Here is a 25524-nt window from a genome sequence, read left to right as displayed (position 1 = left end):
CATGTGGGAAAAGGTGGAGTTTAATTAAAATAAATAAAATTATATGCTTATAATCAACAACCTGCAAGAAATTAAAATATTGATGACTCAGCTGTGATGAAATTAGGGAGGACTAAGCTATCTGTCACACCATCCTGTATGAAAATGTTTTCTGTTTACAACAACAATATCAAACCAAAGAAGAAACACATTGATCAACTATTCCCCCACCCACACCCTCCATCTTCAAAGTTATTTTCTTCCTAAAGAAAAATTCACAGAGATTCTATCTGGATTTTCTTTTCAAGTCCCAAATCCTTTATATGAATGTCTTAGTCATGTTATTGGAGACAGAATTCATGCTTAATTAGAATTTATCAGATAGTTATTATATGTCGCCCTCCCTGAGTTATTTTTAAGAGATCAAAATAGGACTCACATCTGAAATCTGACAGTAGTTATTGAAATTGTAGCTAAAATGCTGATTTAGGGGTGCTGACCTTGTATTGCTTATCTTGCAAAGCAGGGTCTGGAAACAGTTCTGATTTAACCTCATTGCACTAATTACTATAAACTCCTTCCATGAGTAGGATAATAATTGCCATTCTAATTGTTGCCCTAAAAGTGGAATAACTACAATGCAGCCATTAGATAATAATATATGATTGTCTTAAGTGTATGCATGTGTGCTGACATTTAAGGAGGTAGCTGAAGTCAAGCAGTACCTATTTTTCAATGAGTATATGAGGATATGTGTAATAGTCTATTAAGATGGTAATATTACTCCTGTTGCACAAAAGTGTTTAACAGTGATTATTGATGTGCGGTCTTCATAACATCTGAGCAGAAAGACATTGGAACACTGGCACCATCCTTTAGCTTAACGCTGGCTGGGTTGTTGTTTTTTTTCTCATTCTGTCTTGTATTATAGTTATTTATGCCTCTTTATCATCTCCTCAACTAGAGTTTTCTAAAGTCAGGAATTGTATTTTATAAAATCTTTAGATTCAATATAGAGCCTAATTCATGGCATACACGGGCAAATCTACTTAAGAACCACCTGAATTTCATTTTACAGTCATTATACAAAAATATCCCTTTGCTCTCATAGCTGGTATGCCATATTTTAAAGAAATAATTTTAAATGGCAATAATCAGAGGAGGCACATTACCCAAAACTAAATACCTGCCAAAGGGATCTCTTAGTCCCCAAAAAGGCTCCTCGTAAACTATGAATTTAAAAAAATTTAATTCATAGTTTACAAAGAGTCTGAAATTTTAGCAACCTGCATTTCGATATTCTGTCAACTGCTCCAGAATTGTTGGCATAGTTTACCTAGTATCAGGAACACGGAGCTAAACACATTTCAATATAATTTTAATCCATTGCAGTTTCCAAAGAGATACATTAGAATGGGTTTTGTACTGTCAATTGCCTCCATTAAAAATTTATGCAAATTAAAAAACAGATTGCAGACCTGGATATATTCCTGTATTTCAAGAAGTGGAAATACTTTCAATGAACTCTCTCACCTAGTGAGCTAATTTTAATTTGTTGATCATATTTCAAACAGAAAGTTAAGATTCATCTAGGAACAGTGATAATGCTTTTATTGTGGTGAGCAGATTAAATCAGGTAATGCAGTATCGTTTGTAACAAGTTCTTATGTTTTCTATAGGTGGATAAGCGGAGCAGCTGTAGTCAATGCATTTTATTCTTCAGGCAGAAACCAGATAGGTAAGGTCTACTCCTAAATAATTATTTAATATTTCTCTGTTGTTCCCAAGCGGTAGTGCTTTGCGTGACCAATTTATTATACTCCCCATAAAAGCACAGCGAGGCTGAGTTACGGATTTATTGAATATCCTCCTTGAAAGTAAATGCATCCATGTACCTCTTTTCACTATAATAGCAAAATTTAAATCAGTGTAAATCACACTAAGTAGTTTTGTTTCTTTTACAATATTCTCATTTATAGTTGAATGGTTTGTCTTATTTCTCACTACTTTTATTTTATTTTTAAATACTTTTTTAAAGTCCCTTATATCGCCATAAAGTTATATTAACTTTAGGACTTTCTAAGTGTCAGCATCTTAGGTGGTTTAACATTCCAAGAACCAAATTTTCAGAAATCCAATTTTTTTGTCGATTTTGTACACTGGCACTGGTAGAGATGGTCCTGTTCTTTATCATCTTTTTTTCTAGAAGATTCCAAGAGGCTCAGAAAGTTGAAAAGTCAATTATGCTAGGTTGAACCATATGAAATTTTATTTATTAACCACTTCTGATCAAAAAAATTTTATATGTTCCCTAGTAGTAGTATCACAGAAATATGCATAGAAATTAATACATGAGTGAATAATATAATGAATAATGAAATGGCTTAATATAACAAAGATATATTTTTTTCTCTTCCTGGGAATACTGCGACATCTTGAAACTCCCTCTTAAGTATCTCACAGATAGACCCATTTTCTCCCAAGGGTTTTTAGTATGTAGAAAGGCAACCAACTGATTCAGTACTTCAGTGGGAGTATTCTAAACAAACAGTACAGCCAGCTTCTCCAGGTGTACTCAGTCCAGCCCTTCATTTCTCAGTGTAGTCAAGAATCAAGAGGGAAGATAAAATTTGATGACACTTTCCCCCGTTGCCTTTATTTTATTTTTATTTTATTTATTTATTTTTTTGGCCACGCCACGCAGCTTGTGGAATCTAAGTTCCCCGACAAGGGATTGAATCCAGGCCCTTGGCAATGAAAGTTGTTGAGTCCTGACCACTGGACCACCAGGGAATTCCCCCCCACCCCCATTGCTTTTAAACCTAGGAAGTGTTAAATTAAGAAATCATCCACATTTTCTTCTAGTATTTTTATAGATTTTTATTTTTGGAGCAAATCTTTAGTCTATCTGGAGCTTATTTTGGTACATGAGATGAAAATGAATTATGATCAGAAAAGTTTGTCTTTATATAAAAAATAGGTAATAATTAAGGCATGTGTACTGGGTTAAAGTCAGTTAGTTCGAAGTCTAGGGTAATATATCTCCCAGCTAGTGAAATGATTACCTAAACCTAGATCAGAGCCTGTTTAATGATCAACTCAGAACCCATGCAGTCTATCTTTGTTATGTATTCCTAGACACCATTCAGACCTTTTCTTAGAAGCTCCATTATCTTGGGAGAGTCTTCACTTTGAAGACCTCTTGAGGTCTGTCAGTGTAAGATCTAGTTCACTGTAGACTTGGACAGAACAGGATAATTGACTTTTAATGGAATCCCAGGGCAAATTGAGGTGGCCTTGACTTGAATTCTGCATTAGGGCAGACTAAGAGATATTGCTTTATTTTAATCCAGCTCAGGATCCTATCAGACCTGACACTGATTCATCCCCATAAGAAGAGCCATACAGACCTGTGGGACCATTCTGGCATGTTCATCCTTTCATTTCTTCTCTAGAGCAGGTCCACCCAGTTTAGGTCAAGATGGGCCTAGTTTGGCTTTGAATTACCCCATAGCCCTGAGGCTGGCTCAAAATTGGTCTGCCTCAGAGATTCCCTGATCTGAGAAGACCTGGCAATGTTCTCATTTTGAATTTAATACATTCAAACCAAACAAGCGTACAGCAAAAGGAAAAAGAAGGTAAAAGTGTGCTAACATTTCACAAAGTAGACAAATATCCTCTGAATAGTCAAGAAATGGCTGTGATAAACATTCTTAATATATAAGAAAGACCTTTTAAAGATACTCAAGGTAAATTCATATGATGGAAATAAGAAATCTGAAAAATTGCTAACGTCTTTTCATATGCTTTTCATATGCTTATCTGCTAATAAAAGCAGTTCAGAGAAAGGGAAAGTGTCATGCAAGAGGAGAAATATTTGACATGTATACGTTTTCTCCTTAACAATTCATTTAAATCTCCAGAGTGGGGATTGTCTTAACTAAAAACAATTGAAGATCCAGATCTGTATCTTTCTTCTTGATAAAAGTGTATTTGTGTGTCTATCTATACCTAGAGATATAACTTTTGCAGCACTGTCTTAATGAACTTGATATGATGTGCATTACATAATTAGAATTGGTATAGAATAACATGTCTCATAAATGATCCTCCCACCTTCACACAAATACCCTAAGCTAGATCACATACAATTTCTAATGGGATTGGTCTTTTTGTGTTATGGTGATAAATAACTTGTTTTATTATTGTATAGGGAGTTATTCATATTAGTAATTTCTACTGTTTAATTCAATTCCCACCACTTTTGTCATAACTCATAGTTACTCCATGGAGCTTTAGGAATCTTTCATGCCGTTAGGAAAGCTGTGCTTGAAAGTTTTGTCAAATGTTTCTCTGTAAGTTTCAGACACCACTCAATCATCCTATTAAACTTTCAGGTCATTTCCAAGGAAATGCTCAAGTCATTTGGGAAGTCTTACTACTGCTGCATTCTCCTTTTTCATTAACAAGAAATTTTTTTTAAATTTTAGGAAATTTATGGATTATTTAGTGTACTCAGTCTGGGTGATCTATGACTACCTTGACATAATTAAATTTTCTAAACTTGTCTTAGTCATTCTTAGGAGTCTTATTTTCAGACTTGAGAATTAAGAGTAAATGTTTCTGAACATATTGCTATTTCATTTGATATAAAAAACAATGTTTAATTTTTTCCACCAAAATTGAGTTTATCTGAATGCACTCTTGAGCTTTATATCAAAGATTCTAAAGTCGAATTGCTTGCAGCCTTAAAAAAATAAACCAGGGCAGTGAGGGGCTGGGGGTGGGTAGAAACAGCCTTTTGTTTCATGGACCAATGACTTATTTAATTAACTAACTTGTAGACAATCATGAACATAAAAAATGCACAACTAAGCAGTTGGTTATTATCAAGAGTTGTGATGCCTACTAGTAACAGTGATAAGGCTAATGGGGAAAATCCTCATCATAGATAGTTAGCTGACAGAGTAAAAGGAGAAATCATAATTTGCAAAGTTGAACCTGAAGACTAGTATTTAACATGAGCCATAAAAATCTTATCACTTGCCTGAAGAATGGCATATCAGGGTATAATTAAAGCAGCAGGATCTTTACAGTTAATGTTTAGTCTTGATAGCACATTTCATAAGAGCATTTTATATAATGGATGGATTTTAATCAAAGTACATAGTGTGGGAGATAGTGTTCACTTTAAGTTAATAAAGTACTGCACATAATTTTTATACTTCAAGCTAAAAATAATTTCTTGGCACTGTTGATAGCTCAGGCAGCTACACGTGAGGTATAACGTTCATCAAAATTCTCCAAGGACAAAACTATTTTTTTTTTTGTAATTTTGAATGTTATGGCAACTTTCAAGATTTTTTTTAAAGATCTGGAGAGCACTTAAATTGCCCAGTGTATTTTAAAGTCTCCTCTGTAAATATCTAATATTTATCCCTGAAACCTTGCAAGGTTATGTCATACTCACTCCACCTGAATGACAAAGAAACAACATTTGCTACTCTGTATTAACTAGGTCTTAAATTTCTTAAGGTCAGGGCCTTTCTCTTGTATTCTTGATATCCCATGTAGCAATGGCCCGGGGATTTGCATGCATAGTAGGTGTTGAAACTAATGATTTTTTTTCGATTACAGAACATAATGCTTCAGTGGATACTAGAATTGTAGAACATGAAAGATACAATTACAAAACCATGGACGTTATGAGGGAAGGGGAGAGTATGGGGGAGGCAGAGAAATAGAAGACCATAGAGACAAAGGCCAGTAAGAAGAGGCTGTATCTAATTAGATTATCAGATTGTCTATCATGGCAATGATAAGCCATCAGAGGTGTTCTAGCAGAGGAGAAATAATGACTACAGTGGCACTTTTATTGGCAGACAAGATAGGTTGGATTTAGGATAGATTATAGTAGGGTGAGACTGGAAGTAAGAAGACCGATTAGGAAATTAAGTTCTTGAGGCAAGGAATGAGAGTGTGAACTAGGAAGGTGGCAGTAGGACTGATAGGAGGAGATAAACAGAAGAGATGCTACTGGAAAGAAGGTACATGACCTGATCTTTTCCTAAATAGATCATATGAGACTTCATAAAAGAAAGGAGACATCGAAGATAGACAGAAAAATGTTCAGTTTGGGTGACTGAGACCCTTCACATGCTATTAGCAGAAATAATAAAGTCAGAGTGATGGCTTCGAAGGGAAAATGATGAGTTTGATGTCTGACACATGAAATTTAAATAGTGTGAGACACCTAAGTGTAGAAAGTTAGCAAGGTAAGACAGATGTCAGGGTAGACATAAAAATTACAGTTTATTTATTTGCAAAGTCTTTAGGATACCGTAGGAAATTCATTCATTCATTCATCATCATTGATTATTCATTTATTCAACACATTTCCTGAGCACCTGTTATGTTCCAGGCACCATCCAGTTTTAGGTGCTGGAGATAATGAACTGAGAATTCAAATGGACTCAAAAACAAACAAACACATGTATGTACTAACAAATCTGCGCTCTCAATGAGCTATTTGAGGTGCCATGGGGACAGACAAGAAAAAGAAGGACCAAACAACCATAAATAGTCATACATGCCTTGATGAAAATAAATAAGGGTGGTGTAATTGGGGGATACTTTCGATTGAGTGGCTCTGTTTATTTACTAAGCTATTGTAGATGGATAAAATGTTAGACACATTAGAAGTAATACTTCCATTATTAAGTAACTATTTCTCCCAAATATTTGCAGTTGGGGAAAAGACCTTCTGCATGAAGATGATAATTTTCCTTCGCTCTAAACTCCTTACAGTGGGGAAACAATCTTAATAGATGTTACAAAGTCAATTATGATTATAAATCACAGATGTGGTGCCACTCTGGGATGAACTCTTTACTGTCATCAACAATAAAAGACCTGCATTTGTTTCTATCACAGAAGATTTTTGTACACAATTAAGTGAAACTGACATACTGGAAAACAGCTTAGCAGGCAAGAAGCCAACCCCAGGCCTGTCATCACAGAATAAAACCACAAGTAGTCTTAACTGTCTTCCTTCTTCATAGTCTTCCCAGCTGGCATTCTGCAGCCCCCGTTCTTCAGCGCCCAGCAGTCTAACTCATTGAACTATGGGGGCATCGGCATGGTCATAGGACACGAAATCACCCATGGCTTCGATGACAATGGTAAAGTGCAATTGATGCTTTTCTTTGGCTGAGATATACCCTAGTAAACCTCATTAAGAGTTATTATAATTTATCAGTACAAAAACACATTTATTCATCAGCATATCATTGGTCTAATAATCACCACACTTTTAGTGTTCCTTTTAAATTGTTGCTTAAGAAGATCAGAATTTTCTAATAGTGAGGTTAGCAATGTGTGCTTTTTACTCTGACAGAATAAAAGAAATATTCACATGGAGAAAACACTGTGATATTTGTCAACACCAATGATAATGTTTGGTCTTATTTCATGATTGTTTATGTCTTATCTCTCTAGACTTTTAGAGGGCAGAGTCCACGTCTTAAAAATCAGATGTAAACTCAGAAAGTAAGGTGCCCACAGGACTTTTAACTGCTTGTGGTCAGAGACATATTTTTTGCTGCATCTTGCACCTACTACCTAGTTCAGGGCCTTGAAAACAGTAGGCAATTAAATGTTTACATGCTGCCCAAAATGCAAAATAGTTTTAGAAATGAAATTTGAGAGGAATAGAAGTAAGGATGTAAAATATGTAAAGAGGTAATAGTTGAAGTTATAACAAAGATCGATTCACAAGTGGAAAGAAAATAACAAGAGAACAGTAGAGGGAAAATAATGAAGCCTTAATCCAACTTTAGAGAGACAGAGGAAGAAAAGGAGACAGGAAGGACTTAACTAAGCTTCTGTTAACTCAAACTACACAACAAACTTCACAGGTAGGTATTAATACTATTTCCATTTTTCAAACAGAAAAATATAGATGCACATAAGACTTGCTCAAAATTACAAAACTGGAAATTGGTGGAACCAGGATGTGGGTTCAGGTAGCTTGTCTTTATATCCCTTTTCTTATTCACTACATCATAGATAACTGTTTAAAAGATAATAAAATCAAGTATCAAACATATGACGTATATAAATGCTGCTAAAGCTCAAAAGGGGAAAGATCAATGTAGTTAAGATTAGCAAAGGGAAGGGTTGGGCGGAAGGGATAGTTAGGGAGTTTGGGATTGACATGTACACACTGCTATATTAAAATGGGTAACCAACAAGGACCTACTGTATAGCACAGGGAATTCTGCTCAATATCATGTAACAACCTAAATAGGAAACGAATTTGAAAAAGAATAGATGTATAACTGGATCACTTTGCTGTACATCTGAAACTATCACAACACTGTTAATCAACTATACTCCAATATAAAATAAAAAGTAAAAAAAAAAAAAAATTAGCAAAAAAGCTCCAGGAGAAAAGGTGACTTTTTCTTTGTCCTTGAAGTATAGCAAAACTATGAGTCTGCAATGTCTAATGAAGGGTTTGAGATATGAAATGAATGCCAGAGTGAAATATTGACATCTTTACAATCTCAAAACATCAAATTAAACAGACCATCCAACAGAAGCAAGTCATGATTTCAGGAGTGTTTGTCTGATGGCCTTGGCTGAGACATCAACAGCCAAGTGGGTGACATACCTGGATTAATACTGAGGCATATCAGCAAAGAGAGTCCCAGCAGCCGGGGTTTCATCAATTCTGGTTGAGAAAGCAGAACAGTTTATCTCATCATCTGTCCAGTTTAATGTTCTCTCACATACTGGTATTTCAGTCCTTGCACCTTGAATTAAAGATATCTTATTGCAATTGTAATAAGTTCCCATTTTAGTTAAATAAATATATATTCCAGGCAGAAACTTTAACAAGGATGGAGACCTCGTTGACTGGTGGACTCAACAGTCTGCAAATAATTTTAAAGACCAATCCCAATGCATGGTGTACCAGTATGGAAACTTCTCCTGGGACCTAGCAGGTGGACAGCATGTATGTCATCAGCATTCTCTTGAAAAGTTATATTCAATCTTAAATGAATTATTGATGCTTTCTTTTTTTTTTTTTTTTTTTTTTTGCGGTACGCGGGCCTCTCACTGTTGCGGCCTCTCCCGTTGCGGAGCACAAGCTCTGGACACGCAGGCCCAGCGGCCATGGCTCACGGGCTTAGTTGCTCCGCGGCATGTGGGATCTTCCTGGACCGGGGCACGAACCCGTGTCCTCTGCATTGGCAGGCGGACTCTCAACCACTGCGCCACCAGGGAAGCCCTATTGATGCTTTCTTAACAATCCAAACATAGTTAAGGGTCTTTAAGTGTCTTTTTTTTTTAACAGCTCAATGGAATTAACACACTAGGAGAAAACATTGCTGATAATGGTGGTATTGGCCAAGCATACAGAGTGAGTAATACTTTCTTCCCCTTTTAGTGATTGGAGTGTATATTGATCATATTTAATCACTCATTTAAAGCCTTTTGCAAAAGACATATAATGTAAGCAATAAATGGATGACAAGAAAATGGAAAATTCACAAGGAGAAAGGGGATTGTAAATATGCTAACCAGAAGGGACAATACAGTTGATATGATTGAGCTGAATACCAGTCTCTAAGCTTTGAAGAAGCCAAGGAGAAAAGGAAACACAGAATATTTTAATGATAGAATTGAGGTAAGCAAGTTCCACAGAGGAGGCGATATTTTTCTAAGAAATAACCTCTGAAATAGTTATTTTAGAAAAGATAGTATATAGAAAGGTTTATTTCAGAGTCATTGATTGATGTACTGAGCATGACCCTCAGTTTCATGGCAGATGAAGCAGTATTTGGGAACAATAATCAACATAAACCACAGGCATAATATTAAACTACAGTCCATTACAATGACAGTGAGGGACTGAAGTGATATGGTCCCAGCATGGGGCCTTGTAATGGTGTAAACCGTTAGACTCAGAGGAGTGTATTCTTGGAGCATCCCTTAGAATCTCATTTGGACTTCCCTTCATTCTTAACATTCGACGATACTTTCTGAGGGCTTTACTATGTGTTTGGCCCTTGGTACTGGAGATCCAGCTTCGCACCCTCCATAAAATATGCCATGATTTGATGATTTGAACAAGGATTAAACATGGTCTAATGGATACTATGTGCACAAGAAAAAGTAGGGGTTTTCACAAAACAGTGGAGGAATAATGGTCTTGGAAGCAGCAAGGAGTGAGCATGATTTTGAGTTGTTTTCCCAATGCTGAGGTGGCCCACATGTGGGAGAAAAAACAGAGTCCACTTGAGAGGATACAGGGGACAAGGTGTCCACAGGATAGAGTCAGGCTACTGACATAAAGATGGATGGAATATTCATTGGAGTGGGGGAGGATATAAGGTTATTTGTTCTCCATCGAGATGTTTGGGTTGGAGGGGAGGAGGGAATTATCAGAGTAATGCAGGAGAGTTGACTGGTGGGGCCTGTGACTTGGCAGTGACCCTGGATGATCAAAGTGTGAGGCTTGGGAAATTAATCTGGCTGCAAAGTTTCCAAAAGAATGAGTTCCAGCCAAGTCCTGGGAGATGGTAGATTACTGCTTCTTTGAATACTTGGAAATTTTTTTACTGGATGCCAGACGTTGTGCATTTTACCTTTTTTGGGTGGTGGATATTTTTGTTTTCCTCTAAATATTCTTGAGCTTTATTCTAGGATGCCATTAAATTCCTCAGAAATGGCTTGGTCCTTTTAGATCTTGCTTTTACAATTTGTTAGGCATGTCTGGGGTAGTGCTCAGTCTAGGGATAATTATTCTTCACTGCTGAGGCAAGGACCTACAGTGTGAATCTTTCGTTCTTGTCTTGTGTGATACCAGACGTTTTTATCTCTAATCCTTTTCGGTAGTTTCTTCCCTAGCCTTGGGTAGTTTGCTCACATGCATACTCAGGTACTCAGCTGAATACCTGAGGGGCCATTGATCTCTGAGAGTCTGTTTCTCTGCAGCTTTCTCCTCTTCATTACCCTTTCCTTGGTGTCCCTGAATTCTCAGCACCTTCTCCTCACCCTCTCAAGGAGTCTGCCAGGCTCCCACTGGGGTTTCCTGCTCTATTTTGTGGCCTGGAAATGCTCAAGTCAAAAAGCTGGGGCAATCGTAAGGCTCCTCCATTTGTTTACCATCTCCCAGAGATGACTTTCCTTTTTGCCTGATGTCTAGTGTCATGCAAACCATTGTTTAATATATTTTGTCTATCATTTGGTCATTTCAGTGGGAGGGTAAATTCAGTCCCTGTCACTCCATCTTGCCTGGAAGTGGAAGGCATTGGGCTTCCTCCATGGTGATTCTAATACGCAACCAGATTGAGAATCACTGCTGTAAAACTTCAGCCTAAGTCTGGGTTAAGGGTAGTTGCATGGAGATCCTCATGTAGAACAAGTACAGATTTATAATCATGAAGCAAATTACAATTGTACAAATATGTTATTATACATGAAATCTTGACTTGTAATGCTCCCTGCTAGATTATGAGCTCCCTAAGAGGAGTAGGCTCAAGTCTTTCCCATATCCCCAGCATCTTTGCACATTACAGACTCAATAAATCTATGTTGATGGCAAGTAAGAAGAAAAGAAATATATCTTCTGTGTATCTAATATCACCTTTCTTTGTATTAAACTGAAACTAACACATCTCAGAAAGTTTGTTGTCAATCCTTTTCTTAAGTGTATTTAGTAGAGGAAAACTACATTTTTCAATAGTGTCTATAGATCCTTAAGAATTAAGAAAATTTCCTGATGTTCAAGTAATCTAAATTCCTTTTTCTTAATGTGACTGAGGTTCAATCTATTTTGCCCTGTCTTCAGGGGGCCGTAATAATTGCACATCCTTATTCTTAGAATCATAGGGTGCTAGGCCTCTAAGGGCTGTTAAGAGACTAGACTCCCTTGACTTTTGTCAGGAATCACTCATATGAAGTCTGGTGTGAGTCTCTTTTGCTGAGAGTAGTACCCAGGCCAAGTACAGCAATTACAGACTCCATTGGCAATCTTTTCTTCCAACTGGCTAGACTCACCCATCTATATAACAACATTTAGATAAGTTTTTCATCACTATTTAAGTCATCCATTCATTCAGCTAACATTTGCTGATCATCTGACATATGCTAGGCTTTTATCATCTGTTAGTCATTAATCTTGTTCTTTTCAGAGCATTTGTAAGTAAATACTAGTTTTCTTTCTAATCCATTAAATACTTGTAGGTTGCCATAACTAAATATATTATTATGGTGATTCTGATATAAAAGTTTAATTACTTGGTTACATGATCTTTGCATAGATTTATATATAAATTTAGAAATTATAAACATCATGTTTCTCTTTCATTAACTGCCTAGGCCTATCAAAATTATGTTAAAAAGCATGGTGAAGAAAAATTACTTCCTGGACTTGACCTAAATCACAAACAACTGTTCTTCTTGAATTTTGCCCAGGTATTGTATCTTTCTTGATTGATAGATATGAAAATCATCTTGAGTTATAATTTCATAGTAAGTTAGATATTGCATACTGAGTTTTCTCGTTTTAATCCATTGTGGCAGATCATTTGATTGACTAACTTTCATTGTGTGTAACAGACCGTCAGACCGTATTAATGATAATTATGTTCCTGGCTGCCTATTATTGAACATTATTTGAAGAGTAATTGGTTGAGGAATGCAGAATTCCAGTTTAACTTTTGCGATAGGAAGTTTGCTTTTCCTCCAGATTGCCCAAACAAATAATCCTTGATGGAACCTAAGTATGCTGCTTTCTTTTTTCTATTTCTGTCCCTAGGTGTGGTGTGGGACCTATAGGCCAGAGTATGCAGTCAACTCCATTAAAACAGATGTGCACAGTCCAGGCAATTTTAGGTGCGTGGTTATGAATATCTGTTGAGGTGCTCCAATATTGGCTCCATTATTTCAAATTTGGAGGGTTTTTTCTAACTCGATGATTCTGTAAAATTTGGAAATCCAGTACTTTTCTTTTTCCTTCTTTTTTTTTTTTCTTTTTTCTTTTTTCTTTTTGAGGGTCTCAGAAAGGAGTAACAGAACACTTGAAGATAAATGTCATGTTTACACAAGCATAGCCGTGACTGCTGTTATCCTCAGAATATATGTGACCTAGGTCCAGTGCTTGATGAATTCCAACAAAGATGTCACCTCAGAAGAGTGACTCTATTTAAAGCTAGAGAGACATTTCTAAGAGGTTGCAAAAGGCTTAGGCCTAGAACCAATGAGTAGCTGTTCCAAAGAAAGATTTCCATTCAACACAGAGAGAAACTTTCCAGTAATTAGAGGTCTCAACCTCTAATAACTTCGGAGCAAAGTTATCCCCAAAGCTCCAGGAGAGAGTACCATGAAGGAGAAGTCAGAGAACAATCTGCTAGGGATGCTGGAGAAAAATTCTGGGCAGAGTGGAGAGTTGAGTTCTAAGATATCCAAAATCCATCCCAAATCAGAAAACCTAAGAGAATACTGGATTGAAAGAGAATCAAGCAACCAGCATTTGAATGTCAAATTCTAGACCCCCATGTATCTATTTTAGGACTGAATTCCTAATTCCTACCTCTTCCGCAGGCACTAAAATCTTCATCACTGATTCATTGATCAACAGCAGCACCTCTCAGGCATGAGTGTGTGAAAAACCAGTTAAAAATTTTGTAGGTTTGTTGGAAAACAGAGTTTGAGAACAAAAGAAAACTAATGGGCCAATTTTAAAAGATCTTCCTAAAATAGATATGAACATACTGCCCAGACTATTCACTCCTGGGGAAAAAACTCATGCAATTGTGAAACAATAAAATAGCACATTTAAAATTAAAGAATTTTCTCAGCTTGTTCTAGTATCATCATCATCATCATTTGGTGTTTGCCTTAGCAGTTTTTTCAAAATTCATTCACTCAACAATTGATTATTGTACGCCTATTATATGTATAGTGCAAGCTAAATTTAGTCTTGCTAGGATATACAAATTAGCTTCTTTTTCGGTAATGAGCAACGAAAGTCCCTGGATCAATTGTCATTATGGTTTTGTAACTTTTAGTTTTAATTTTTCTTTTCTTTTCTTTTTAAAATTTTTCTTCCAGTTTTATTGAGATAATTAACATACAGCACTGTATAAGTTTAAGAGGTACAGCATAAGGGTTTGACTTGCATACATCATGAAGTGATTACCATAATAACTTTATTGAACATCCATCATCTCATATAGATACAAAATTAGATGAAAAAAACATTTTTTCTTTGTAATGAGAACTCATAGGTTTTACTCTCTTAACTGTCATATATAACATACAGCAGTGTTAATTATATGTATCATGTATATTACATCCCTGGTACTTATTTATCTTATAACTGGAAGTTTGTACCTTAAGTTTGTACCTTTTGACTACCTTTATCCAATTCCCCTCCTCCCCACCTCCCACCTCTGGTAACCACAAATCTGATAGCGTTTTCTCTGAGTGTATTTGTTTGTTTTTGAGCATAATTGACTTACAACACCATGTTAATTCCTGATGTACAACAATGATTCAATAGCTTTAATTTTTTAAAGTTGTCTTTTTCCTTACTAAAGTTTCAGAGGTTAAGATCTAACAATCTGAGGATAACAGATAAGCTCACACAAATGACCATAACAATCTAATTTGTCAAAGCTCTGCACTACATATCCTCATGAACAAAAACATATATCCATAAAAAGCCTAGGTGGATTTAAATAATATTAATATAGTACCTTCTACATCTGGCATCCTCAGAGAACAAGAGGTGGCACATTAATTTTTGACAGCTAACATTTGTCTCTTGAGTATTAACATTTTTATCTTAACCCGTGGATTAAAATTTCTCTGTTTAAAATAACTTTTCTAACTTCCTGCCTTATTAACACAGTATCCTGAAGAAAACCTAAGTTTTCTTTTTTTGATGACACAGACTTCTGTTATGACTATTACTTATAGTTTCACTGTTTATTGAGTTAGTGAAAGCCTCAGAAGCTATAACATGTGGAGTTATTTATTCCTACCCTACAGAGCCATTAATGGTGATTTTCTTGACTTTTCAGTTTATTTTTTTTATTAGAGTTTTTCTATTTGTTTGTCTCTTCCCTAGTTCTCTTTCTTGTTAAGGTATTGCCTGCATTCAACTGTGCCATTCCTCCATTCCAATTAGCTCAGAAAACATATCATTATACTTTATAGTAAAAAATGAATGCAAGCTTTGAAGTAAGAAACCCTTGAGTTCCATCAATGGCTCTGACATTTATGAGCTATTCCTTAACCTCTGGGTCTCAATTTCTTGATATATAAAGTGAGGATTAAATTATCATGAGAGCTGCTAGGAGGATTAATGTTAATATATATGAAGTGCCTATTACATATATGTGTTTGAAAATTAGTACTTGAATTACTTTTACATGAGAGAGAGACGAACAGGATAAGAGTTCCTATGAATAAAGTATATGGATTTTGCAACATTCCATGTTAGCTGACAGTTAAGGGCTTTTTTTTTTTTCCCCTCATTTCTTATGTCTGCATAGCTCAAAATGTCAGTAACTGATCACTGGTTAAGTGATCATGTAGGTAAATATGTAATTGTTTTATACCCCCAATTTTAAATTGAAAAAAGTATTTTATTAGAAACATGTAGAATTATTTGTAACTTTTATTTTCTTTGTTCTGGTCCAAAAGATGCCTCTTTGACCATTTTTCATTCATAATAAGAGAAGTATGTGTTGATTTTTTAAAAGGGTAAATGGAATGCCAACCTTTTGTCAAGGAAATTATTATTTTCTCTGGATGTAAAGGGATTTCCTTGGCAAAAGGTTGAGGTCACACTTAGTTTTGGAAACAGGCTGCTTCCTGGCTGTACAAAGTAAAACACATTTTTTTAAAGAACCTTAAAAACTAATAGACATTGAGTTGCTATTGAAAAATTGTGCATGGTAGTTTCTGTAGAAACATTTCTGAAACAAAGGGCGATTTTGTAACCTTATGCTTAAATAACCACAGTATCAAAAGCAAAAGGCAAAGTATAACTGTAAAGAATCTATAAAACTATATAAAGCTGAATCTATAAAACCATGTTAGGTCTAAGCTATAATTATTTTATTCTTCCTAACTAAAGTTTTTTGTACTTTAAAATAAACTTCTAAAACTTTAGTATTTAAAGCAAAGCCGTTTCCTTATGATATTCTAGAAATTTAAATGACTTCATTTTGGAAATCCAGCTTCTGTTAGCTGTCTACAGTCACTTCAGGGAATGGTTGTTATGATAATATTTACTATATGATCTATAAATGTGTTTCTAAAGTTATTCAGATATAATATTTCTTTTTTTAACATCTTTATTGGAGTATAATTGCTTTACAATGGTGTGTTAGTTTCTGCTTTATAACAAGTGAATCAGCTGTACATATACATATATCCCCATATCTCCTCCCTCTTGTGTCTCCCTCCCACCCTCCCTATCCCACCCCTCTAGGTGGTCACAAAGCACCGAGCTGATCTCCCTGTGCTATGCGGCTGCTTCCCACTAGCTAGCTATTTTACATTTGGTAGTGTATATATGTCCATGCCACTCTCTCACTTCATCCCAGCTTACCCTTTCCCTTCCCCCTCCCCACGTCCTCAAGTCCATTCTCTACATCTGTGTCTTTATTCCTTTACGGCCCCAGGTTCCTCATAACCATTTTTTTAAATTCCATATATATGTGTTAGCATACAGTATTTGTTTTTCTCTTTCTGACTTACTTCACTCTGTAGGACAAACTCTAGGTCCATCCACCTCACTACAAATAACTCAATTTCATTTCTTTTTATGGCTGAGTAATATTCCATTGTATATATGTGCCACATCTTCTTTACCATTCATCTGTTGATGGACACTTAGGTTGCTTCCATGTCCTGGTTATTGTAAATAGAGCTGCAATGAACATTGTGGCACATGACTCTTTTTTTTTTTAATATGTGGTCTTAATTAATTAATTATTTATTTATTTTTGGCTGTGTTGGGTCTTCGTTTCTGTGCGAGGGCTTTCTCTAGTTGCGGCAAGTAGGGGCCACTCTTCATCGCAGTGTGCGGGCCTCTCACTATCGCGGCCTCTCTTGTTGCGGAGCACAGGCTCCAGAGGCACAGGCTCAGTAGTTGTGGCTCACGGGCCCAGTTGCTCCGCGGCATGTGGGATCTTCCCAGACCAGGGCTCGAACCCGTGTCCCCTGCATTGGCAGGCAGATTCTCAACCACTGCATCACCAGGGCAGCCCACATGACTCTTTTTGAATTATGGTTTTCTCAGGGCATATGACCAGTAGTGGGATTGCTGGGTGGTATGGTAGTTCTATTTGTAGTTTACTAAGGAACCTCCATACTGTTCTCCATAGTGGCTGTATCAATGTACATTCCCACCAACAGTGCAAGAGGGTTCCCTTTTCTCCACACCCTCTCTAGCATTTATTGTTTCTAGATTTTTTGATGATGGCCATTCTGACTGGTGTGAGGTGATACCTCATTGTAGTTTTGATTTGCATTTCTCTAATGATTAGTGATGTTGAGCATTCTTTCATGGGTTTGTTGGCGATCTGTATATCTTCTTTGGAGAAATATCTGTTTAGGTCTTCTACCCATTTTTGGATTGGGTTGTTTGTTTTTTTGATATTGAGCTGCATGAGCTGCTTGTAAGTTTTGGAGATTAGATCTCTGTCAGTTGCTTCATTTGCAAATATTTTCTCCCATTCTGTAGGTCGTCTTTTCATTTTGTTTATGGTTTCCTTTGCTGTGCAAAAGCTTTTAAGTTTCATTAGGTCCCATTTGTTTATTTTTGTTTTTATTTCTGTTTCTCTAGGAGGTGGGTCAAAAAGGATCTTGCTGTGATTTATGTCATAGAGTGTTCTGCCTATGTTTTCCTCTAAGAGTTTGATAGTGTCTGGCCTTACATTTAGGTCTTTAATCCATTTTGAGTTTATTTTTGTGTATGGTGTTAGGGAGTGTTCTAATTTCATTCTTTTACATGTAGCTGTCCAGTTTTCCCAGCACCACTTATTGAAGAGACTGTCTTTTCTCCATTGTATAGTCTTGCCTCCTTTATCAAGAATAAGGTGACCATAAGTGCGTGGGTTTATCTCTGGGCTTTCTATGCTGTTTCCTTCATCTATCTTTCTGTTTCTGTGCCAGTACCATACTGTCTTGAGTACTGTAGCTTTGTAGTATAGTCTGAAGTCCGGGATCCTGATTCCTCCAGCTCCGTTTTTCTTCCTCAAGATTGCTTTGGCTGTCTGGGGTCCTTTGTGTTTCCATACAAGTTGTGAAATTTTTTGTTCTAGTTCTCTGAAAAATGCCATTGGTAGTTTGATAGGGATTGCATTGAATCTGTAGATTGCTTTGGATTGTATAGTCATTTTCACAGTGTTGATTCTTCCAATCCAAGAACATGGCACATCTCTCCATCTGTTTGTATCATCTTTAGTTTCCTTCATCAGGATCTTATAGTTTTCTGCATACAGGTCTTTTGTCTCCTTATGTAGGCTTATTCCTAGGTATTTTATTCTTTTTGTTGCAGTGGTAAATGGGAGTGTTTCCTTAATTTCTCTTTCAGATTTTTCATCATTAGTGTATAGGAATGCCAGAGATTTCTGTGCATTAATTTTGTATCCTGCTACTTCACCAAATTCATTGATTAGTTCTAGGAGTTTTCTGGTAGCATCTTTAGGATTCTCTATGTATAATATCATGTCATCTGCAAGCAGTGACAGCTTAACTTCTTCTTTACTGATTTGTATTGCTTTTATTTCTTTTTCTTCTCTGATTGCTGTGGCTAAAACTTCCAAAAGTATGTTGAATAATAGTGGTGAGAGTGGACAACCTTGTCTTGTTCCTGATCTTAGTGGAAATGGTTTCAGCTTTTCACCATTGAGAATGATGTTGGCTGTGGGTTTGTCATATACGGCCTTTATTATGTTGAGGTAATTTCCCTCTATGCCTACTTTCTGGAGGGTTCTTATCATAAATGGGTGTTGAATTTTGTCGAAAGATTTTTCTGCATCTATTGAGATGATCATATGGTTTTTCTCCGTCAGTTTGTTAATATGGTGTATCCCTGACTGATTTGCATATATTGAAGAATCCTTGCATTCCTGGGATAAACCCCACTTGATCATGGTGTATAGATATAATATTTCTGTATAAGATATAAGGGTCTGATCATTTTTTTTAATAAATAAATTTATTTATTTATTTTTATTTTTGGCTGTGTTGGGTCTTTGTTGCTACGTGCAGGCTTTCTCTAGTTGTGCAGGCTTTCTCTAGTTGTGGCGAGTGGGGGCTGCTCTTCGTTGCGGTGCGCGGGCTGTTCTTCATTGCGGTGTGCAGGCTTCTCATCATGCTGGCTTCTCTTGTTGCGGAGCACGAGCTGTACACACGTGGTCTTCCATAGTTGTGTCATGAGGGCTCAGTAGCTGTGGCTCATGGGCTCTAGAGTGTAGGCTCAGTAGTTGTGGCGCACGGGCTTAGTTGCTCTGCCGCATGTGGGATCTTCCCGGACTAGGGTTCGAACCCATGTCTCCTGCCTTGGCAGGCAGATTCTTATCCACTGCACCACCAGGGAAGTCACTGATAATTTTTTAAAGTAAGTCCAAATAGACAAAGTGATATCAATGTCTGCTACCTAAATAGTATGGTGCTAATTTAGATACCTATATTGCTTGAGATCATCTTCCAGTCAGAATAAAGGACACTTTATAGAACCTATGCCACTAATAATGCTAGAAATGTTTTCCACAGCTTAATATCTAATACTTTTAAAAAATATTCTTTCTAGTCTTTTATTTAGACATTTTAAAGTAATATGGCTATTTTGTTCCTTATTATTCTATGATTTAGTATGCCTAAGCTAAACCCTCTTTGAAATACTGATGTTTCCTCCATTTACCTTAAATATTAGCATTGGTTTCTGACATTTTATAAATGGTGTGGATTTTGGTGGGCCTTGAAGAATTTCTATTAGCACTTATTAATCTTTAGCCCATACCTGGGAATCTATTCAGGCATTTATTTCTTCATGAATTTATAGAGGAACATGTGTAGACCAATGTGACCTTACTTTAAAAGAATCCTGAACATCAGTTAATGATAAAAATTGGACAGTTTACTCATGAATGAAGCTGGTTAACCTTGTAGCCTAGTTGTTTATTTAAGAGACGTAGCAAAAGATTGTCAGAGAACTCATTAATTGTAAAATGCTCATTCAGTAATGAAAAAGAAAAAAAACAGTTAAATTCAAGCAGGAGTAGTCAGATATAAAGTTCATTGTTGGTTACATGATGTTCAGCTCCACATATCTTAGGTATTTTCAATACAAGTGATTATTTGCCATGGGAATAAATAGCAGTAGTATGATAAAACAGCAGCAGTATATATTTTATATATTAAAGTAAAAATTTCAAGTAACTTACTCTAGGAAATAATCAATAAAAACTTTTATTATATTCTGTTATTATAAACACAACACAAAAACTACGTAGTTTTCATATAGCATGAAATTCATTTAAAAATGAATTATGATCCCACTCTTAGTGAAGGGATTCACTTTAATAATGTATCCACATTTTGAAATAGATTATGTCATCCATCCAAAGATTTGATGTTATAAACAACCAAACACTAATTAGAGTCCTAGGAAAATAAGTGAAGCCTTGGTACATTGTTGACCTAATTATTCAGAATCATATTATCTAAATGGAAGTTTTTGGATGGAAAGAGAGGAGCTGGAATGGAGACAGAGGGCTGAGTGTGCATTAGTTTGGGTGTTGCTGCATGGCTAAATCCCAATGGAGTCTTGTGAAGACTTTCTTGTTTTAAGGTTTGTGGGTTTTTTTTATTTCTTTAATATTTTTAAGAGAAATGTAGAATTAAGTCTTGGGTTTGGACATTTTTACTGAAGTACTTATCTCCATGCGGTGATATCTAAGACAACAATCCCTTGAAAAAATGTTAATAAAGTAAAAAACAAAAGAAAAAGCAGCTCTTTCAGCCAACGACCCTCAAATGCTTACCCTGTCCATCAGGGAGCTTGCTCCCCAGCTAGAGGAACAGTCAGACCACCAGAATACTGTCCCTCAGCCAGTGTATAGGGCTTCCTAATGTAGGAAGAGGATCAGATTAAATGAATCAAAGCACCTCTGTAACTCCGAGTCTGTGAGCCTAGAACCTTAAAGGTACTAATATAAATCCCCGACGTCTAAAATCTTTATATTCTTACATATATGATCACTTTGACCGTGTATCAAGTGAACTTGTTCGAACTTTCAGGTGTAAGAAATGACATATTATTATTATTATTAATCAAATTAATTCAAACTCTAGGCTCCCACCCGAAGCCAAGAGGTGAGAAATTTAATTTCAGTCATTTTCAGTGTACTCCTTTCTAGGGTTATACTGGAATCCAAAGGCATCTCATGAGCCTAGAAATTAGGGAATAACCTCCTTTCCCAGCCTGCGATGGGTGCTGACATCCTTGCAGTCTGATCGCCCTATCTGAAGTCGGGTGGCTCCATTTCCTTCCATTGGTCACGGTCAAGGGAGGCAAGAACTGCCCCTCTGGACGTTCAGCCTCCTCGACAGCCACGTACCATCCTATCAGAAGTCCTCTCGGGGCCCTGCTCACAGTGACAGGCACGTCCTTGTCATTCATATAACCTGCCTTTACTGGGCCCCTCTTCAGTCTTGGGGAGGCCAGTCTTCTCCCTCTCCAGCCAGTGGACGAATAGATGTAAATTCTTCTGCTCTACCCTCCCCAACTTCAACCCCCAACCCTTCATACCAGAGAGATTCCTTTCCATCTTTAAGACTCCTCTAGGAGTCCTCAAAAACATACAACCAAAAAGGTTTTCCTCCCTGAAGGATAGTGGGGTTTGAGAAATAGCTGATGTGGTGATGGGTGACACAGTAGGAAGGAGAACTTTTAGAAATTCGACATGGAATGGAGATAGGGAAAGGAAATGCTTTCTTCCTCTCTCTGGTTGGTCCACAGTAGCAAATAAACCAAAAACACTGAGCAGTATTTTTCTTCGTAATGCCCTGTTACTCTCTGCATATAATCACCATGGCCAGGTGACGGGCTCATTCATTATTTCCGGAGTCCTGCAATAAGCAAAGCACTGTGCTGGTCTTTGGCGGTGCAGCCGGGAACAAGGTATACACAGTATTTTGTCCTCATAGAGATTATAGTGTAGAGAGTATGTCGGGAAGTAAAGAAGGAGAGAAAAATCATTGCACATCGTGATAAGTGCTGTGACAGGCTAGCACAGGTGGGAGAGACTCACGTGGACTGTATTCCAAGAAGACCTCTGAGGAGGTGTGTTGAAGCAGCGGCATGAAGGCTGAGAAGGAGTTAGCCGTGTAGGCACTAGGGAGTAACTTTGCAGGCAGTGTGGTTGGCAGGAACAGCAGGTCCAGAAGAGGGCAAGAGCTTGGCGAGTTTGCGTAATGAAAAGTGAATCTGTGTAGTGAGCTTCATGAGGAACCGGAGGAGAGACAGACCATGAGGAGGCCTGGGAGGTAGGCTGGAGCCATAAGGACGCTGGAGACGTGGAGAGGAGTTTGAATATCCTTCAAGCCCCTGGAGGGTTTTAAGTAAGAGAATGACTGAACTTGATTCAAATTTTAAAGCTCACTCTGACTGCTGTGTGGAGAAGGGGTCAGAGGGGAGAGAAACGCTAGGATGTATACATGTCCACACATCTACCATGTAGGGAGAGCTCAGTAAGCCCAAGGTGGCTGAGATGGGATGGTCCCAGTGGGAAGAGAAGGGAAGGAGCTGGTTCAGGGTTGATGGGAAAACATCACCTCTGCATCACTGTACTGACCTGTCTGTCCCTCAAATGCTGCTTGGTGCCAGTAATGGGCTGGACAGTGTTGTTTTTGCCTATTGGGGTTAGAGTTAAGAGGAAATTGACATGTTGCCAACCCTTTCAGGCTGAATCCAGTTTCTGATATCTATGGGGTTCTTTTGGGAAAAAAGAAAATAATTGTTATCTTCCCTATTAAATCAAATATCTATTTAAAGTCTATTATATTGAAAGTTATTGTGTGAGGCCTTTCAAGATACAGTAAGAAATCATAATTTTATTCTTTAACCAAATTCTTCTTAAAATAACTGCAATTCCAAATATGAATTATTCACTTTTCTTACAAACACATACAGAGTGTTTATAAATTGACTCCCCATCCCAAGCCTAAGATGCAGGTAATATTATTATATGCATTTTACTGAAAAGGAAACTGAGGCACAGAGAAGCTAAATAAATACGACTCATAACGAGGATTCAAACCATGCCATCTGTCTTCAAAATCTGCTTTTAACTCCTGTAGTTTGCTACCTCTCCATTTAAACATTCTGTTAATGAAAAGGAAAGGGCTCATTCTACCAGTTGTTTTTTTGTTTGTTTTCTTTTTAAATTTCCTTTTAAACTGAAAGTTCCAAACCTACACAGCTGGCCTACATAAAAAAAATTCTGTAGAGCTCCTGCATGGTATGGACGTGAGTATCAAATGCTGATGGTGACTTTTGTTTGTTTCACAGGATTATTGGGACTTTGCAGAACTCTCCTGAGTTTTCAGAAGCCTTTCATTGCCACAAGAACTCGTACATGAATCCAGAAAAGAAATGCAGGGTTTGGTAATCTTCAGAAGAAGCGGTGCAGTCCTTGCCTAGACTTGCCCACATCACAGAAATGGGGAACTCTATCTGAGAGAAAAAGGACCAGAGAGGTCACTGATTACGTGGAGGTAGTTCACAGGGATGAGAGCAATAAAAATGAAGCTAGGTTACTCTGGAAAAATGTGGAGGGAGGAGAGGTCTAATGTCTATCAAATCAATCACTTCTCACTGTATAAATAATGCTTAATCTCTAAAGAGAATATTGCCATTCATTGCTGTTTCTCATATGATCTGCCAGTTTGATGTTTTCTCTTGATGTAGACCGGCATTTCTAATCAAAGGGAGAAAGAAGAGGTGGAAGAATTCCGTTGGCACCAAAAGCACAGCAGTGACGTGAGAGTTAAAAACATGTTGCCAATGTACTTATTTTTAATTTTATTTGCAAAATTTATGCTCCTTCAAAACTCTTCCAAAGAATTCTTATACATATTGGGGCCTTGGGCCTTAAAGTAGTTTTAATCTAATTTTGCCAATCATCAGTTACTCATTCTGAGAGCATTGTATTTTAAGCACTCTTAGGGCAAAAATGAGTGTCTAAAACTGTTTTTTGTTGTACCTGCTTTGACTGATAATGAGATTCTTGAGGCTCCCTGCAATTTTCTAAGCAATTTCTTGTTCTCTCTCTCTCAAAACTTGGTCTTTTTAAGAGATTTGTAGTAATGTGTAAATAATAATTTTTATATTTAATTATTAACTACACTTATGACTAAGGAATTGTTATTATAGGTAATCATTGAATATTGAAGCTTCAGACCAAGATAAATAGTTATGAACCAAGATCTGTAAAGTGATGTACAGATGAAGATTTGAGACTTTTTAAACTTATAAATCATATTGATGAAAAGCTTTAAGCACAAACTTTGGGTTAAAAATTGCCATTGGACAGTGGTCTAAAGATACATAAGAGTTGTGGTTTACAAGCAGGATTTTCAAAATTAATCTGTCCCTGAAGGTGGCCATGATAAAAGGGCAAAACTGCATCTATGTAGCTCTGCATCTCCTTATCTTTTCAGGTTTGTCATCTGATGGAAATATTTTGATAATAAATTGAAACTGTGAACCCATTACTCACTAAGCTTATTGTGCCAGCCATCTAGCTTTGGAAAGCGCATTTCTGGATAGAAATGAGAGGCTTCTACACATCCAATGGACTTGCTTCTAAAATTCTAACTCACCTAGAGTTCTGGGAGGGGGAGGTCTAGTCCCTGATAGCAACTCAGCTCTCAAGGCTTTTATGTTCTGTTTTCCTGTCCTGTTTGCAAGTTTAGTTCATTTCATTACTTGATTAATATTTTACAAAAGGAGTCCAAAATCCTTATTTTTCCTAACAAAGCATGAAAATGAAGGAACATCCAAAATATGAGTGTTGGTTTTCCTGCCTCTTGAAAAATGTCCATTTACATGTTTTTTTAAAATGGTATTAAAATATAACATATATACCAAAATTTAAAAACATAAGTGTACAGCTCAATGAACTTTCTCCCACTGAACATGTCCCTGTAACCAGGACTTCTGAGAAACAGAACATTACTAGCGCCATAGAAGCCCCTTCTCCCAACTATCACTTCACTCTTCCAAGGACAACTACTGTCCTGACTTCTAATATCATCCATTAGTTTTGCCTGTTTTTGTCTTTTATGTAAAGAGAATCGTTCAGCATGTATTCTTTCGCGTCTGGCTTCTTTCACTCAGCTTTCCGTTTGTGAGATTCATCTGTATTGTTGCATGTGATTGTGGATTCTTTGTTCTCATTGCTGAACACTGTTCTGTTGTGTGTGACTATACTACAATTCATCCCT

General features: G+C 36.8%; 1 protein-coding gene across 2 annotated transcripts in view; it reads left to right on the top strand.

Annotated features, from left to right (window-relative positions):
• Positions 1–25255, top strand: part of MME (membrane metalloendopeptidase) — a 91083-nt gene extending 65828 nt beyond the window's left edge. Inside the window, exons 17-23 of one of the 2 annotated variants that reach the window (XM_027092809.1) lie at positions 1659–1717; positions 7041–7160; positions 8865–8998; positions 9341–9406; positions 12370–12465; positions 12809–12885; positions 23588–24790. In XM_027092809.1, coding sequence (XP_026948610.1) covers positions 1659–1717; positions 7041–7160; positions 8865–8998; positions 9341–9406; positions 12370–12465; positions 12809–12885; positions 23588–23687 — 652 coding nt within the window. In that variant the 3' untranslated portion in view covers positions 23688–24790. Of the gene's footprint in view, positions 1–1658; positions 1718–7040; positions 7161–8864; positions 8999–9340; positions 9407–12369; positions 12466–12808; positions 12886–23587 lie in introns of both variants that reach the window. The other variant, XM_027092810.1, reaches the window with a different exon arrangement.
• The last annotated feature ends 269 nt before the right edge of the window (positions 25256–25524 follow it).

This window comes from Aethalodelphis obliquidens, unplaced genomic scaffold, assembly GCF_003676395.1.
Source record: "Aethalodelphis obliquidens isolate GAN/ISIS:26980383/991018 unplaced genomic scaffold, ASM367639v1 scaffold81, whole genome shotgun sequence".
Lineage (NCBI taxonomy): Eukaryota > Metazoa > Chordata > Mammalia > Artiodactyla > Delphinidae > Aethalodelphis > Aethalodelphis obliquidens.
The sequence above is the reverse complement of the archived record's forward strand: the minus strand, read 5'-3'. Positions and strand labels throughout refer to the sequence as shown.